Source organism: Grus americana, chromosome 10 (genome assembly GCF_028858705.1).
Source record: "Grus americana isolate bGruAme1 chromosome 10, bGruAme1.mat, whole genome shotgun sequence".
In the NCBI taxonomy this organism is placed as follows: domain Eukaryota; kingdom Metazoa; phylum Chordata; class Aves; order Gruiformes; family Gruidae; genus Grus; species Grus americana.
This window is the reverse complement of record NC_072861.1, coordinates 16,902,678-16,920,542: the sequence shown is the minus strand read 5'-3', so window position 1 is coordinate 16,920,542 and position 17,865 is coordinate 16,902,678. Positions and strand designations below refer to the sequence as shown.

The window sequence follows — 17,865 nt, the reverse complement described above, 5'->3', positions numbered from 1 at the left end:
TTTCCGAGACCCTTGGTCTCCTGGCCTTGTGCTGCTGCTCCGTGCGCCCTGTGTGCATGGATCACGTGCGTGGAAAAGTTCCTGTGTGTGCAGAACAGTCCCAGGGACGGCAGCTGAGGCTGGACTGTGGAACCGGGTAACTCCCGCAGCCTGTTTACAAGGACGGCTTGTGCCTCTGGTATGGGCTGTTGGCCAGGTAGACTTTAGCACTGGTGTTGTGCTCCTTGTGGCCATCATCTCTATGTGATCCTTTGCCCCTCTTCCCCCCCACAAAGTAAAAAAAAAAAAAAAAAAAAAAACAACCCAAAAAACCCCCAGGTCCTGGGTCAGATGGTAACCAATGTGTTACCACAAGCAGTCTATGGTCAGCTGAGGCAAAGCAAGGAACAAAAACTTTCTTGGTCCGGAAAGACACTGAAAAGGCTATGCATGCTGAATGAAAAAGGCGATGCGTGCCATTGAAGAGACCTTCCCAGCTCAGGAAGACCGGTTAAATTTATTTGTTTGTTTTGGGTATTTTTTTGTTAGCACTTAACCTTATTTGGTGCTCTGCAGGATGATGACCAAGAAGGCGGCAGGCAATGTCTGACCGGAAGATTTGCCACAGTGGCAGGAATACGGGAAAGGGGAGATCCAAACGGTTCAGGAATGTGTTTGCAGGAGGTGAATCACCACTTGCATAGGTGTAGATGGGTAGATAAGTGCTTGGAAACCCTACGTGCACGTGGAAATGCGGGCAGTGCCTTTGCTTTATTGTCGTGCATGTGGTTGGGTAGTGCCTACAGCTCCTGTTGACACTCAGGTGGTGTTGCACAAGCGGTCATTTACAGGTGCACTGAAGAAGGGTGTGCCCTGGCAATTAGAGTCGGCTTTAACTTCTTGTTTTTCCCTCTCTGCTTGTTGCACTGAGCAAAAAAACTTTGCTGTACCTGCTTGGGGTGCGTGAGCAGAGGGAGGGCATTCTGTTGGGTGAAAATTGTTGTCATTGCTTTAACTAAAGGTCCTCTGCTTCAGGGGATGGTTGGGAGGAGAGAGGCACTAAGTCCACGAAGGAAAGTAGTGGCAGATATGCCAGCAGAGTTGCCTAATTGCCTGGTATACTTGTAGTAGGATTTGGTAAGTGATAGTAGCCTTAACGTACTTTGTTTTTGTTTTATCCAGGACATCTAGCAGCTGGTAGTGAAGTCATTGCAGTGCTAGTTTGGTGGCTGGTTGTTACTCTTGATGAATGATAAAGCAGGGAGGAGTGCGCTCTGCAGGGAAGATGATGAGTAGGTCTGGCTCCAGCCCCGTGTGAAACACATGGGAGGGTGCCGGCACAGCCGGGATTTCACTTTGCTGTGTGAGCGCAGAGCAGTAGCAGGCTCAGTTAATTTTAGGCTATATTTGATGTCAGGCTTTGAGATGCAGGTTACATGGATATTTGCTGACATGTTTCGGGAATCTTTTTCCTGGTGGTGAAAGATTGGTTCCTCCCCCGGCGTGCACTCGGGAGTTAGGGAAGCACTGGGCTGTCTGGGTACGGGGCAGAATCTGTGCCGTGTGCTAACGCTATTTAATCGTGTCCCTTGCTTTTCTATTTGTAATACGCTGTGTTACTGTGACCTGTGTCCTTAAAGATATTATTGTTGCAGATGTCTGCCTCGGGGGGGAGGGTGTTAACAACTGTATGAAAACAGTATTGGGGGGGGGAGAAAAAGGTTGAGCTAGATAAAAACAAATCAGGCAACCTGCTGAAGGGGTTGCAAGGTAAAAGATTCTCTAGGGTTGCACGCTGGTGTTTCCAGCCATCACCCTTGAGGTAGTAATTGCAGATCTGCTGCAGCCAGTGTGCACTCACTGATAGTTGTGCAACGAACAGCGTTGTGGCTTCAGTGCAGTACCTATGTGCTCAGCCTGCCTCGCAAGAGCTCAGGGGGATCGGAACTAAGTATGTGCCCGTGCACTTTGTAACCACAGACCGCGTGTGTTAATGCACCCAGAAACGAGCTGTGGGCCCTTTAGTACAGGATGGACCCAGAGGTTTCATTCAGGGATTCCTCAATAACCTGTGAAAATCCCAGGAGCTTTCCCCTCCTCGCTACCGCACCGTGCCTCTGGCATTGCCCGCTCCGCTGCCGGCATCACTTCTACCTTTCGTGGACCACGGTGCGGGTGGGAGAGCATTGAGGGTGTGGAGGAGGGACGGTGTGCCAGAAGGGTAATATGTGGAAGTCAAAAGTTCCCAATCTGGATTTTAATATTGAATTAACAGTTTATTTTACAGGTGAAAGGGGAATGTGAGTATGGCATTTTTCTAATAAGAATGGTGACATACTGGTCGTTTCAAAGGGTTTCTAGATAAGGCATAGCATTGCTTCTTGAGGCTTATGTTTGAACAAGCACGTGTAAATATTGGTTAGCAGCTTCCAAGCTGCTACTATCACCCTTCCTTACCATGGCAGTTTTGGTGCTGTCAGTTTTCTTTTGAGCCCTTCAGTATTGAACATGCAGATTGACCGTGACACTTAACTGCTTTGCAACATCCAAATAATACTTCTCAGCCCTGATGCTGGTATAGTGCTTTTCATCTGAGCACTTTACAAAAAGAAGGTAAAATTAGGCTGCTAAGCTGCAATTTGGTACCGTGTTTATTGACATAAAAGGTCAATACAGTGTAAAAGAATATTTCAAACCAAATTATTTCTCCCTTATGCTATATTGATGCTATGAATAGAAATCAATACTATCTGGAAGTATTTGAGCCTATTCACTAAAAAACCCACACTCGGAAATGTCGGGGTAGGTGCATTCTCCTCCACATAAACTGCTCATGCTGAGTGCTTGTCGGATACCTAAATTGCCTTATTTATTGTCCGAGCTGATGGGTGATCTCTCTGACCCTGTGCTGGTAATGCTTTCTTAATCAAGGCTGCAGCTGGGAGTTAAATCACATGGCACGGTGCAAAAGTCACCCCAGTTGTAAACCGAACAGGTTTCACTGGAGTTATGTCATCTCTGTGTAATGGGATGTTAATGCTGAAAGGCAAGCACTGCTTGTGAGATACAAGGGGTTGCTAGGACACACTTTAGACTTATCCGTTGAGTTCGAATGTGAATTTGGGAGGGAGATGTGGGTAAAGCACTGATTTCTTTCTTTGGAGCGTGTCTCCTGCTCTGTTGTGGGTGACACTGCTGCTCAAACACTGAGCTCCTCACCTTCACCCTTGAGCTTCTGGGGCGAGGTAGGTAGGGTGTGCTCGAGTGGATCTCACATGTTTGGAGTCAGATGATGGCTGTGGGAAAACGTGATCTGCACTATGCAAGTCTGCAGTTAGCTGCCTAAATGCTTAATTGTTTGAGCTGTTGTGTAACCCTCCTATAATCTAAGTGCTGGTTTGCAGATTTTTTTTGTTGCATCATTGGACCTTCTCTTTCATTACCAGTTTAGGACCATTATACACATCTCCTAATTTATATAATTAAGTGCTGTGCAGCTCCAGTGGTGTGTTGATTCGAGCAGTAAAGGGATGTAATGCCATGGTTGCCTGGCCGGTGTTGGGCAGAGCCGGGCAGCCGTGTGGCAGTGGATGGAGGCAGCAGCTTTTGAAGAACGTGGGGATGTTGCTGCTGTGTGGGAGGAGAGGCAATACCGGCCGGATTACAGGCTCTGCAGGCAGTCATCTTTAAAGCCTTGGGTGGGTAGCTTCATTTTGTGGCCCTTTGTGTCCCCTCCCAGCATTACCTGTTTAACCCTCAGACATGGTGGGAAGCGGATTCTTGCTGCCGTGCCTCCATGGTGCTCGGCACGGAGGGACCTTGGTCCACAGCTTTGCGCTTTATACCAAGATGATCCTTAAAATGGAGGAGAAAGCTTGTACTAATTTGTCAGTGCATGTTATATGTTGATATTTGGTTTCAACATGTACATGTTGCCTTATCACAAGATTTCTAATTACAGTAAAAGGTCTTTATTGATTTTTTTAAGCTGTGTGGAAATGAAGAAAATCAATTTTGTACATGGGGAAGATCAGATTAAATAAGTGAATTGTGCAGGCTACGCAGTTGGAGTTGGAGTGCCTTGCAACTGATGATGATTTCGACTTCATTCCTGCGGCGATGGAGCTCGATGAGCCTATTTAGCTCAATTTTACATGTGGGAATTGACACAAGGGCCACAGTTGACTGGGACAATTTTGAACAATGAAAGCGTGGGGATAATGTCATAACCTTGATGTCATGGCCTTCCTTTGAGCAGGGTGATGGACCAGATGACCTCCAAAGGGCACTTGCGGTGGAAATTTTCACATGATTCACGTTTCCAACCACTCTGCCGTTTCTCAGGGTTGTATCATGTTCTGGGGGTGACATGTCGCCTCCCCAGGAAACGTTTAGCCTGTCCTGCTCACAAGCTGCACTCGCTATTTCAAAGAAAATTGTCCCATTCCGTGGAGGACTGTGGTTAAGCGACATCTTCCTTTGCGTTGAGGCATCATGTTGGTAGCTCTTGATGATGGCCATGTTGAAATAGTCCTTGGCTTCACTGTTTGTTTCCTCTGTTTCCTGGTCTTCTGAAGGGAATTTAATTTGGGCTTTGGCTCGTGTTAGCAAGAGGGCACAACTCATTCAGATTGTAAGCTGAACGTCATTATAGAGGAGAGTGATTTTGCTCCCTGGATGGGAAGGGCAAGCCAAAAAAAAAAAAAAAAAAAAAGAGGGGGGTGGGGAAGGAGAAGAATCTGTTGCGGAATGAAGAGTTTGTGTTTTAGGAGTGGCTGTGGGCTCGAGATGTTATTGCAGCTTGCTGCTGTTTGCTTTATTTTTTAGCTAGTCACTCTGATAACAAGGGGGGTGGTGGTTCAATGAAGTCTTAATGCATTGCACAGATTTTTAAACTTAGTTTTTAATATCTCCTGCAGCCAGCCAGCCAGCCATGATGGTCTTGTGGAAACAGTTTGAAGTCCTTATCTCAATCCTGATACGGTTTTATGACTATCTGGAAAGAAGCAGTTGCTATTTGGGATGAACATGCTTGTGACATGCTTCAGTTTAAAGATCAAATTTCTAGACCAAGTCCTGCTTTTACTAGTAGTAAAAACTGTAATGGGTGACAAAAATATTATTATTCTTTCCAGTTTTTTGTTTTCTTCTGGTTTCAGCCTTCAAAATCTCAATTGTATGCCTTTCAAGAGCACTTGTGCCGGACTGTGCTCTCAGAGGTCGGGGGGTTTCACTGCTTGCAGAGTCCTGGTGGCACCTCGTCTTCTCCTGGGGAAACAGGTTCCTGGGGGTTATTGCACAAGAGGAGTTTATGGAACTCAGGTTGCTGTTAAGATGCAAGTCAGAGAGGCATAAAGCATCCCCAGTCTCTGTTTATGCTTTGTGATTGCTGGTGGAAGTAAAAAGCAAACCCAAAACTTCTTTCAGTTCTGCACAGATCTCCAAGGTCTAGAGAGAAATTTTGTGTCTGTCCAGGGCTAGAGTGAATAGGGGAGTGCTCTTGGCTGGGTGCTTCCTTGCTTCCCTTTTCCACCGACATGGGAATATTTCTGTCTACAAGTTCAAGGCGACGCTGTCAAAAGAGTTTAAGTTTCAAAAGTTAATTTAGTGTATATGAACGAATTTTTGTCTCCCTTCTCTTGGTAATCAGGATTAATGGGACTCCAGTTAACATCTTAATGTTATTGCTTGCCCTGCAGTGTGTACAATTGTGTGAAATATGGATGTGTTTTACTTTCTTTTGTTTTAAAATTCTTGGCTTCTCTTCATCCAGTGTGCCAAGTCAGATGCTGCCCTCTAAAGAAAACCCATCCTCTACTTCTAGAGGAACTCTGTGTGTGTGTGTGTGTGTGTGTGTGTGTGTGTGTGTCAAAATGTGATGAGCTGCAATCTGCCCTCTGCTCTGCTGGTAAAAATGTAGTGTGATGCAGTAGTTAATGGATCCATGTTGCATTTACACTTGTCAAAAGCAAAGCAGATTTTAGGCAAATAATTTTTTTATTCTTCTGTTTACTTTACTAACGTGTCCATTGATTTGTCTCGCTGAGTGCTGTAGCAGCTTGGATGCTGCTGCTCTTCTCTAGCCTTGGTGTGGACCTGCTGGACTTTCCCTTGAGGTCAGTCAAGGGAAGAGGTTGCTGCTCTGAACATGGCTTCGTAGCATGTGACTGTGGGAAATGCCTTGTCTGAGCCGAGTGTGTCCCCGCTCCCTTCCCTAAGGAATTAGGAAACACGGTTCAGTCCATGGGACAAACTTCCGAAAAGGTCTTGTGAGCCAGTTTCTCTTGGGAGACGCAATAGAAGCAGGAAGAGGATGTCCTGCAATGAGAATATCATGGTATATAAGTATAGGCTGTGTATTAAAAGCAAAAGATAACGGCAGTGTGCAGTTGTACACCCAGCAATTTGGGAGGTGAGGAGGAGAAGCAATATTTTCCTTGACATCATTCGATGTGAAATTGTGAGGAGGTTTTACAGTGGGCAACAGCCAAAACTCGGAAATACTTCAGAGGTTTGTTTGGGTGCTGTAGCTGTGGGATTGGCTGTGTTTGGGCATCTTGGCTATCAAAAGGTTCCAGCTGTATCAAATAATCCCAAATAATCATAAGTTCAGCTGCTAGACCATTAGTGCCCTCATCTTGGTGCTGTTTTTTGAATTTGTTGAAAGCTTCATGATGGCAATTACAACCAGATGGTGAGATAACTTGTTCGACATGTCAAAGCGATCAGCTGGCAGAGCAACAAAACATGCAACACTTCTCTCAAAAATAAAAGGGATTTGTGTTCGGGGGGGAAAAAAGAGCAAGTTTGAGGAGTGGTTTCCTCTGTGCCGGGCAGTGTTTGGGAAGGGAGGGCGTTTGCTGGGGAGGAACCAGCAGAGCAACTGGAAACCCTGAGGTCGAAGTGTTGGGGCTCTACCAAGCATGTGTGTTTGACAGCCCGAACTGATGGCTCCTAAATAGATTTTCAACACAGGATAACTCCTTTTTTCGCTGCGTTAGTCACTGCCACTCATTTCATTTAGAAATGTAGAGAGAGTACCTTTTGATGCTTGGCTCCTGTGCCTGTAAAGGAGATGTCAGATGCGGATCACCTCTAAGCTGCTGCGTTCTTTTTTGGGAAAAGAACTTATCTGTTACAGGAATTACATATGTAATCCATAGGGCCGGTTACCTTATCTTTTTAAAAGTATAAATAGCTGTAATGCTCTCCTTAAACTTTATTTCATTATTTCTTCCCTAAACATGTTTCAGTAATTCATCGGCGGCATGGGTAACTTCTGCTTTAGCTGACTCGGTATGTGGGGAGCCAGACCATGAGCAATCTGCCATCAAATAATCCTGTCCTAGCAAACGAGATGGTGTTTTCCCCCTATTTTTATGAAATCTAAGCAGAATAGGTTGTGTAAAGGCAAGCGTCAAAAGAACTTTTCTTTACATTCTCATTTACTTCAGTGAGCGCTGTGTGATACTGAGACTGTCGGCTCTTTTGGGCAGAAAATGTCCGGAGTTACAGGTCAGAATGCAGGAATGTTGCCAGAGCAGTGTAGGAACCTGGCTTTTTACAGCTTTCCTTACAAAGATACCATATGTCATCATCTTCCTGTGATGATAGAAAATAGTTTTTTATTTGTAAAGCAGTATGAGCTCACCCATGAAACATGATCTTTAAACCCATCTTTTTAAGATTCAGGAAGGAGGACCTACGTCAGCATTCAACTACACTTGGTAATGATTTCCCAGCAAAGGAAGAGGAGGAGAAGAAATCCACATGGGGAAATCCTTCTTGTGAATTGGGTGTGCTTGGGCACGTGGGAGTTATCCCAGAGCAGTTTTGCAGGAAGCAAAAATCAATTCTTTGGGGAACTGATTTTTTTCTGTGGACAGCCTTACTGATTGTGCAGGCTCTTTATATACGGAACTTAAAATATGTATCTTTGTAATAATCTTTGCTTCTTCCTGTAGCAATCTAAACATTTCTGCAGAATAAAAGTAAACAAAAAAGCTTCGAGGAAGAATTTGGTGATTTGTATTACTGCTCTTTATTGCTAGGCCAGTTGATTTTCTCCACTTGCTAATATTTTCCAAGTCATGAGCATCCAAGCGAGCTTTGCATGAGCGTCTCCGTACACACACCCTCATTCCTTAGTGGGTACGATGAAAAACCTGCAGTGAATCACAGCATACGCACTATCTACTTTAGTAGCGTTAGCCGTACCCATCGTGCTTGCCGGTTCAAAGGAATAGCAGTAAACCCCGCTTTCTCTGTCAAAACATAGCGGGTATGGTATTAAAAGCCAAGTTATCAGTGTCTCACAAATGAATGAAACCACTGTGTTGTTGTAGTATATGCCTTGGAGAGAGCTGTTACTCGGAGATCAACACGGGCTGGCTAGTAGGAGCCTTAGGTTAATGATGCTTGCTTAACGTAGTTAATCATTGCTTTATCAAACGGTAACCATCTTTTCAAATGTGGTCCTGAAAGTAATACTACAGGAATGCCAGAGGGAAATTCCAGTCTGTTTGTTAGTGACTGCGAGGATGGTTTTTTTTACTGGTTAATGAATCCAAAGAGGGTTTGCGCGTTCTTGACTGGGATTTAGGAGTTCAGGTAATTCCTCCTGCAGCTCCAGTAGTTTGCTGTAAGAATACAAGTCAGAAATTGTGCATGAATTTCAGTGCAACATATCTTGATACTTTTAAGAGGAACAAAAGGGTAAACATTTTTCTTTTTCCAGTTTGGTCTATGTTTAAATATATATATCTGTAGTAAAATGCCTTTAGCATGCAGTACCCTGTAGTGCCTTGCAAAACACTCTCCCCGTTTCTCAGCAGGAACTTACTAGCAGAATGGATACAAGAGACTTTTAGCAATAAATCTTAAGAAAACATTGTGTAAAACCAACATCAAGGTGTTCGGGTGATGCTGTTCGTGTGTCGACGAATGAGATTTGTTGTGCAATGCATTATCTTCCAGTGTTGTACGTTCCCCAGCTAATTCACGCAATACAATTGATTTCCCAGCCGGTAACTAGTTTTGCTGTTGTTACTTCTGTGCTTGTAATTGCACTTTGAACTTGGCAGGTTGGCTCAGACTGTGAGATTCCCTGATTACAGATGCTTTCCCAACGTGGAGAGTGCAGGGGCAGAGTCTTCTCTACCTGGTAAAACAGGAGGAGGCAGTCGGCGTGTCACACTTGTGTTCGGTGATGCGTGTGTGTGTACCCCCAACCTTTCCTGCTGTGGTAACCAAATGATGGCCTAAGGTGCCCTGATGACTTTGATTTAGCTAATAAAATCTCCCACACAGCATTTAATAAGCTAAAGCCCTACCTGGGCTTTTTCTCCTTTTGACATTTAATCCACTTTAACTGCTCTTTCCAGGTGTGCTCAGTAGACCAGATTCATCCCTGTGGATGAATCTACAGAGTAGGTTTTGCCCCAGAACAGGAAATCAGCCTGTAGACAAGTACAGACAACCCAGGAAGGTTTGGCAGAGACTTGCTGGTAGATTTGGGCTTCATCTGCTGGCCATCACCTGCCATCATCTACTTTTGGTGCTTTTGTTCCTTTTAAAATACCTTGCATTAAGGGAGTTCACAAATAGTTTGAAGTCTGTCCTGGCGGGCAAGGGCTTAAGGCCAACTTTAGAGGTTTGGGAAACAGTGATGGACAGCAGATCAACAGTTTTGGGGATAAACTAAGTAGCAGGACAGTAGCACAATTATTCTTAGATGGTGCCGGATGCCCGTGTGGGTCCATATATAGCTCTAGACTTCACCCCATGTGCGCTCATGGAAGCCTGGGGTGGGTCACCACATGGGACTACTGCGGGAGGCCACGCATGCCTCCCATATGGCTAGCAAGGTAGATGATGGTTTCCATCCCCCTTGGTGAAGGTGTTGCAATGCCGGTTTGGGTGTTGGGACCCCCAGCAGCCGTGCTGTCCCTTATACCTGGTGACTCCTCCTTCCCTTTCTTCCAGGAGCTGAGCGTCGTGACCTGCCTGGTCCTCTCTGCTTGGTGTGGGAACGACCTGAAGGACATCTTGGAGCCACCTGTACTGCTTCATGCAGTTAAAGTAAGGTGAAATGTTTTGGGAGCTCTTCAGGTACAAGCAAGGGTTGAGGCAAGAGGTTTGGGGGAAAGAGTTTCCCCAGCTTACCTGCTAGGCAGCAGGAGGGGATGCTGATATCAAAGCACGTGTTATAGGCAAATTCAACAAGTTATTTTGCCATAAAATACAACTTCTTTGTGGTGGAAGAAAAATAAAAAGAAAGGGATGTGTGGTCTCAGCCCTTACATCGAGCATATGGCATGGTGTAAACAGCACTTAACACTTAGAGCATCAGCTGGTTTTTCCCTATTATTTTAAGATATGACTTTCATGTCCCTGGGGCAGGCACATGGTTACAGCCCGAGGATTTCCATGGAAGCCAGTCAGGATCGGGGCTCAGGTCCCACCGGCTGCCAGTCAGAAGTGCCTCCTGGTCGGTACGACAGCCACCTGTCTGTCCTGGAGCAGTCTTGATGTTGAGGCTTCTGGGTTTATTTTCTGTTAACACCAGCTTCTCGCTGTGGTGAACCAGGTCAGGGGATGGATCTGACCTAAAAGCGAATATATGGTTATTGCAATACTGACAGTAACTGTTCTGACTCATGGAGTTACACCCATTCTCTCCAAAAAAGACTTGAATTTGCAAAAACTGTTAGCCTGAAGCAAAGAAACTGTGAGTGTCTTGCTTGGAAATGGGTTCTTGCCATGTTTGAGCTCTGTGGAGGGAGGAAGGAAGGAAGGAAGGAAGGAAAACCACCGCAAGCTGCTTCTCTTCTCCTCCCACTGTCTCCAACCTGTTCACCTGCTGCAGCGTCTCACATTTTCCATGGTCTTGCCTGAGAAGACCAGTGCTTTAACGATACTGGGTCTGAATTGTTTGGTGTTACTGAGCTGTAGCTGGGTAGATTAATCATAAACTGCTGTTACTGTAGAGACAGGTATTTATTGTAATTATTTGGGTTTTCTTTTTTTCAGTGGGTTTAAGCAGGGGAATTGTGCCTATTTTTAGAGCCTGAGAAGGAAATGAAGTTTTTGGCAAAACTATGAGTGAAGCCTGCTTTATTGGGAATATGCATGGCTGGTTGAGAACTGGTCTCCAAGTTCATTGTGAACGTTGATGCTCATTAGCCAAATATACGGGGCCATGTTTAAAGGCGGAATGCGCAACACCAGTTGCCACGTAAGAGGAGCAGTCTGTGCCTTGATTTCTCATTAGTTTCTTAACTTGCTGCTGATTTCTGGAGCGCGGTGAGCTTGCAGCGAGTGATGCTTGCTGCTGCAGAAGATGCCAGACCCTTCCCTGGGATCACCCAAGGGATAACTTCTTCCTTGCACGGCTGCAGCAGAGAAATCTCCAGGGAGCCCCAGCATGGGTGAGAGTTTCTCACCTGACCTCCTGCCTGAGAACCAGCCTCTGCATCATGTCTGATTTATGGGTGTGCCTGCTCTGAAAGATCTGGAGGGGGAAAAAAAAAAAGCTAAACTGGAGTTTAGGAGCAGCATTCTCATACCCGTTCCTTTTTCTTTTTGCCTGCTAGTCGAGTATTTCCATAACTGTGCTTATAATGATAATCTCATTTCATTCATACAGTGGTTACTGCTTAATGAACTTTATGTTAATGACCTCTGTAACATTTAAAATATCTGCATAACTTGGAAGAAAACCCTCAAACCCTGGTAATAAAGGGATGTATTTCCACTCCCCGAGCTTAATCCTGCGTTATAACGTAATGGCAGAGAGTTGCCTGGCTGGCGAACAGCTGCACAGCGTGGGCTCTTGGTTCTGCGTAGCTGCTTGTCCCCGAGCTGGGGTAATAAATGATTTACTGGGGAGGCTGGGCCCGGCAGGCACTTAACCCGTTCCACTCCTGAGAGACCGGTCTGAAAGGCCACTTTGTAAAGGCAGTCGCAAGAAATGACTTCAGGTGCAAAGCGGGGTGTCTGTCTGCAAAGTTTGCTTTTTTTGGGTTTGAGCTAGCTGCAGAGAGGCTCAAACTCAGAAGATGGGGCGGCAGAATTGGGTAGAAACTGTGCTTATTTGGATTTCATTATTTGATGCTTTAATTAATTTAAAAATCAAATTTGCACGAGTGTTTCTCTTGTCCTGGGAACAGAGCTGCAGCTCTATTCTTTGGGGATGCGGTACCAAGCGACTCCGTCATTGCACTTGCTCGGTGAATGATGTGCATTTTTTGAGACTCAGAAGGGATGCTCCAGTAAAACGAGCTTGTTCTGTGACTACCTAAAGTACTTGTTAGTGCAAAATGTTTGCCCATGGTTTTGTGAGTTGAAAGAAAAGGAGCACTTAAGAAGACACAATTCTTAATTTTTGTAGTGGCAGATGCAGTTGTGCTGTGCCACAGGGTTAGCACAGGTTCTCCAGTGGGAAAGCTGAAGTTTCTGATGTTTTCCTCTTCTGGAAGAAGTGCCAAGCAGGCTTTCCCTGGGTAAGTCTGCAACACCTAGAGCTGCAGAGCCGGGAGCATTTGCAAAAGGGAGCCTAAAGGGAAAAGTCAGCCTGGTGTATTCTTCAGAGAGGAAAAGCACATTAAAACGTTGAGTACCAAAGCTGCTCTGATCAAAATGAGGGTGGAGGCGCCTTGTGAATCTTGGTCCTGATGCCAGTTTTTCCAACTCTTACCTGTGGCTTTAGCAGTTAAGGTTGGTACATGCACTTATTAAAATATGCATTGGATAACTACCTTGTTTGCACATGCTAGGAAATATTTTATTAAATATTTGTCAGCACAAAAACATGCATGGTGCTTTGGGCCTCATGAGTTGTTTTCTACTCCAGGCCTGTGTTTTTGGGAGCTCAGTACAAGTGCTGTGGCTTGTGGGACACAGAGAAGGAGGGTCTTATCATCCAGCTCCAGGGCATGGAGGTTTTGTTTCTTTTGCTGAAACCATCATTGCTCAACGTAGTTCCTAAAATAACACAGCTCAGAGTCAGGAGAATAAGAAGGTGGAGAAAGCTGGTTTTAGGACACGTGCTATGGTCAGGAGTTGTTGGAATCAATAGAGGCTTCGCTTTCTCCCACTGCATAAGTAAGGCTGCAGGCATTTCGGTGCTGATGGCAACTACCCACCGTATTTATCCTTTTCTACATTTGAGTGGAATGCTCCCCAAGTCCTGTTCTTCCCTCCCCGCTGTTCTTCACCTTGTGCTGAGCACCTGGACGCGCTGTGGCTCCCGTATAACGCATCTTTGCTTCCAAAGGTAACCGGCAACATGCATGATGCTTCTGCTTCGGCTGCCCAGCTTGATACCCTTTGGGATGGACCCCAGTTCTGCAGAAAATTCTGCTTTTGAAAATTAAGGCTTTTCAAGAAGTTCCTAGTTAAGCACCCAAAGTCAATAATAGCTCTTACAAACGTGAGCTGGTTATCATTAAGAACTTCCCCACAATTTACTGCCAAAATGTGTTTTCAAACTACAAAGTGTATTGGAAGGTATAAACTGGATTTTACTCATTTGAAGAGGCATCTAGAATGTCTGCTGAGGGTTTCTGGAAGTTAATATTTGAGCCTGAGATAAATGTCTCATGCATATGTGAAACAGCTGCCCCAGAACCTGTTGGAGGACTTGATTTGAGTATAAACATACGTGTGCTTTTGCGTACATGCTGCACTTTAATTCAAGTCGACTGTTAGTTCTTAACTTTATTAGGATGTAGCTACTTGAACTGAAGACGTGGTCTGTGATTTTTATTTTATTATAGCAGCACAATAGCTCCTTTTGAAACATTGTTTGGATTTTACAAATTGGTATTTTAAATATTGTTTGCCATTAGTAATATTTTAAAGGAAAAAATTGACAAGTGAGGGCAGGGTTATATCTTATTACGAGTGAATTGGTTGACAGTATGTGTGTATTGTAAAATGGGAAATTAATCACCCTGTGTTGATGACCCTTGGACATTTACAAAAGGCTGGTCTTTATGTTGCACAAATAGATTCCGGGCACAGGAAAGAGGCTTATGACAAGAGGATGAGATCAGTTTGTATAATTAGAGCTAGCTAATAATCCTTCTACTCTCTGTTTTTTTTTTTCCAACTTTTACAGTATTTTTCTTTATTTGAAATTGGACATATGGTCTGTAGAGCGATAGCCGCTGTGATTTGAGTTTTGTGGGTTTGTTTTTTATATCTGCTAATGGGTGAAGAGATGGGAGCAGGGAAACCAGATGTGCGCACTTGAGAGAGACGGCTGCTTTCCTCTGCTAGGCATGGGGACCAGCGCTGCTTTTATTAACCCTACACTGCTTCATCTCTTTCCAGGCTTTGGGGAGGAATTAAGTAATCCATTAAATGATTTTTTTTGGCATTTGAGATTGAAATGGTGCAAAAGAAGAAACTTAGTCCCGAGGCTATGGGTATTTGGCCAGGTGTTCATCTCTGGAGTAAGACAGGGCTGGCAGAGCTGGGTAAGGGACTTACTATAGCATGAAAACGGCTTGGGCTTATTTTTTTTATGCGTGTGTGGGTATATGCCAGCCTGTACCTTAGCTTTGTGTTAAGCTTCATTATTTTGGGAAGGATAATGGGATAAATTTGGGGAAGCGGCGCGGGTGACCCCAGAGCGGCGGTGGGTGCAGCCCAGGAACAGCGCCCGGCCAGTTCCTGCTGCCAGGAAGCTGGGCTACATTAAGCAAAGCGAGTTAATCTATATCCAGAGCATTTTATTAAATCATCAGTCAATTAAATCAGTGTTAGCTTGCGTTCCAGCTGGGTTCCCAGCCCCTCTGCTGTGGTGTAACCTGTGAGTTGTTCAGCTGTAGCAACTCCCTGACTTCGGTTTGGCGGGCTGTTGTACGCCAAGGCCATGGTACTGACCTTTCCAACACCATTAAAAGGAGAGAAAAAAAAAAAAAAGAGACAGGATTTTAGGCTGGTTTTGCACTTTAATATAGTGTTTTCAATTTTTTTTCTAGAGGGAGAAGGGTGTCATGAAGTTTCTTTTCTTTTCCTTGCTGTGGAAGCAATCTGCGTGCGTCTGGTTTTCCCGAGGGTGGTTTGTTGGGTTACCTCCGTGCCTTTGGAGGTGAGCGATGGCAGAGCCATGCCAACGCAAAACCTCCTTTCCATTGCTTGCAGCCAAAAGAAACTCCTGTGTATTTGTAGCTGAATGGCAGCATATGGTTTTGTTTGCAGGCAGGACGCAGCTGGGAAGCAGTATCACCTGTGGAAATGCTGCGTGAGGGATATATTATCTTTTTTTTAAGCAATGAATTTAGTGACAAAACATAACCTTCAGCAAGTAACATAAATTCAGATGATTGTACACAAATACCTGGGTTTTTTTTAGTTCTGAGCTCAGCTGTGATAGTAAACACAATGCTGCAATATACTGGTGACTTGTTTGCCGCCACACGTTTGAAGGGTGGTTTCTCATTTCCTCACCTCTCCTTTCCATGGTTGATGATTTTTGCTGGTGGCATCACTTTCCTATGTGTCTGCAAAATAACCTTGGGATGGGTTATTTCTCCTAATTCCTCCAGCCTCCTATTTCTGACCAGATAAGTAAAATTATGCGTTAATATAGCTACGGGGAAAGTTCTGCATTTAGTAGTATGTTGCCTGGAAGGACGTATGGTCATCTTCTGCCTTAAGGTTTATTTTAGTCACTGCAATTGCAGCTACTCTATTTATACAAATTTCTCCATGCACATCATTGAAGAACTGGGTTACGGGTTTATTTCTGTTGCCGAAGCTCTTTGTAGCTTTTGACCTGGATTTTTTTTTTTAGTCTCCTTTCACATGGATTTTAAGGAGAGGGCATTAATAGACCAATTAGAGAGCTCGTTCATTTTATGAATGGTGAGTTCTGGAGCTCATTCAGTGTGAGCGAATCTTGTGGGACAAGGGTGTAAGGAACCCTGTGTCTCACCCAACACCACAGGGTGAGTGTAAGTTGTTGCAGATCTGAACTTTGTAGGAAGAAACCCAGGAAAAACTCCAAATAAGAAAATATAAGTAATTAAAAAAACCCCTCAAGTCATTGTTTATTTCCTTTTTCAGACTTTTTGCTACAGTAAAAAGGAAAAATAATATCAAACTCCTAAGCCAAACCAAGAAGGGCCTTTTTTAAAAATAATGGTGTTACAATGAAAAAGCAAGGAGACTGGTGACGAGTAATACAGCGCTGTAATGTCATATACCACTCATAAGGGGAATATTCCAGCTCGGCAATTCCCTTGACACTAGGGGAGAACAATAAACTTGTGAAAGACGTTGCTATTTTAGTTCTCTTTGCATGAAATTCGTGGCTCCAGCAGGAATTCATCTGTATGTGGCCGGTTGGTCTTCTCTGTCCTGTCCCCCCGCTTGCTGTTTCCTTGTCTTTATCTTACATAGTTTAGAGCAGGAGCGCTTTAGTTCCTGAAACTCAATCCTCCTGATACTTCTAAGTGCTTCATAAATTAACATTTTGTAAAACCAGAGCATGGGGAATGCCCTTGAGGACACTGTGCTGTGTTGAATGAGAAGTGATGTCTAAAGGGTGAGGATCAGAAGACTGGCTATAAGGCAGGTCATCCCACCATGGGTATAGTTTCTGGGGGCAATGTTACACTACAAAAAGGCTGTTTCTGGCTTACTCTCTTCCAGATAACCAGCATAAATAGAGCTTCTCTAATTTCTGTGGGTTATAGGTAGTTTGGACTACCTGGTGAAGTGTTACTCCAGAGCCTCAAAGTCACAAAGTTTAATACTTTCAAGGACTGAAGTCCTTACAAACTGCTGTTACAGAATGGTTTTGTACAACTAAATTCTGTTACGTTTAAAAAAGAATAATAATAATAATAAAAAATCCTCCTTTGCTTTTCAGCCTGGCAATGCTATGATGTGATTTCCCCCTTACAGCTGGAAAGCCATCCTGCTTCCCCTGCATTTCTGCTTATCTATTTGAATGCTTCCCACACGATCTGAAACTTCATCAGATTCTCTCTGTGGTTTTTTTTTTGTCTGTTCTTTCCTACCTGCAACCACAACCTCTTCATGGCTAAGACTTTTTTTTTTGGACAGCAGGGAACGCATGGTTAAAGCTTTGCAAATACAGCTCATTGTTTCTAAAATCAAATGCTAAAATGGAAAAAGTGCCAAGATTCAAGTAAGATTCAGGAAAGCTTAAACTTGAAGTATGTCTAAAACTGAAGTTTACCTAGAAAAACCCTTAAAACTGAACTTGAAAAGCTTGAAAAAACTCAAACACTCAAAACTGCATTGTATTTAGCGCAGGAGGGAGAAGGAAAGGGGGCAGGTAGGCTTTCCCAAACATACCACATGGTTTAAATTCCCCTTGTCCTGCTTGGTGCAGCTCTGGTCGGTTGTTGGAGTTGAGAGTGGTCGTTCTTGTGTCTGTCCAACCTGTAGCTCTCCTATCGGATTTAAAAAAAAAAAAAGCCTAAAAAGACTACTCTGAGGCTAAGATCTTGAGAGTAGCACGATGTTTTCTTTCTTACATCCTCCTTGTATGCTTCACGCAGTGAAGCGGCGAGGGGTGGATGCTGGGAAGCAAACTGGGTGGTGAAGCGGCGTTTGATGTAAGCTCACCGCCAAAAAGCGCAAGCCTGAACGGGGCGCAATGGGAAAATTGAAAAGCCATTTTGGCAGCTCCCGGCTGTGTGGTGCTCAAAGTCCTTCAGCGTTACTGCTTGTGCGTGGGCTGGGGTGATCTGGAGGACCATTGGCCTCGCTTCCAGATTTGTCCTCGAGATACACTTTGTCTGGGATGCCTATAAGAAATAAGCCAGCTAATTAAGGTTAAATTAAATGGTAGCTAGGAATAGTGGATGAAGAGGATTTATTGCTTAGGTTTGTATCCCTTCC

At 44.3% G+C, this 17,865-nt stretch overlaps 1 protein-coding gene across 1 annotated transcript in view; it reads left to right on the top strand.

Moving 5' to 3' along the window:
• LOC129210572 (A-kinase anchor protein 13-like) overlaps window positions 1-17,865 on the top strand; it is a 121,899-nt gene that overhangs the window by 41,419 nt on the left and 62,615 nt on the right. Inside the window, exon 4 of the mRNA XM_054836431.1 lies at window positions 9,964-10,059. Within this exon, the coding sequence (XP_054692406.1) occupies window positions 9,964-10,059 (96 nt within the window). The remainder of the gene's footprint in view (window positions 1-9,963; window positions 10,060-17,865) is intronic.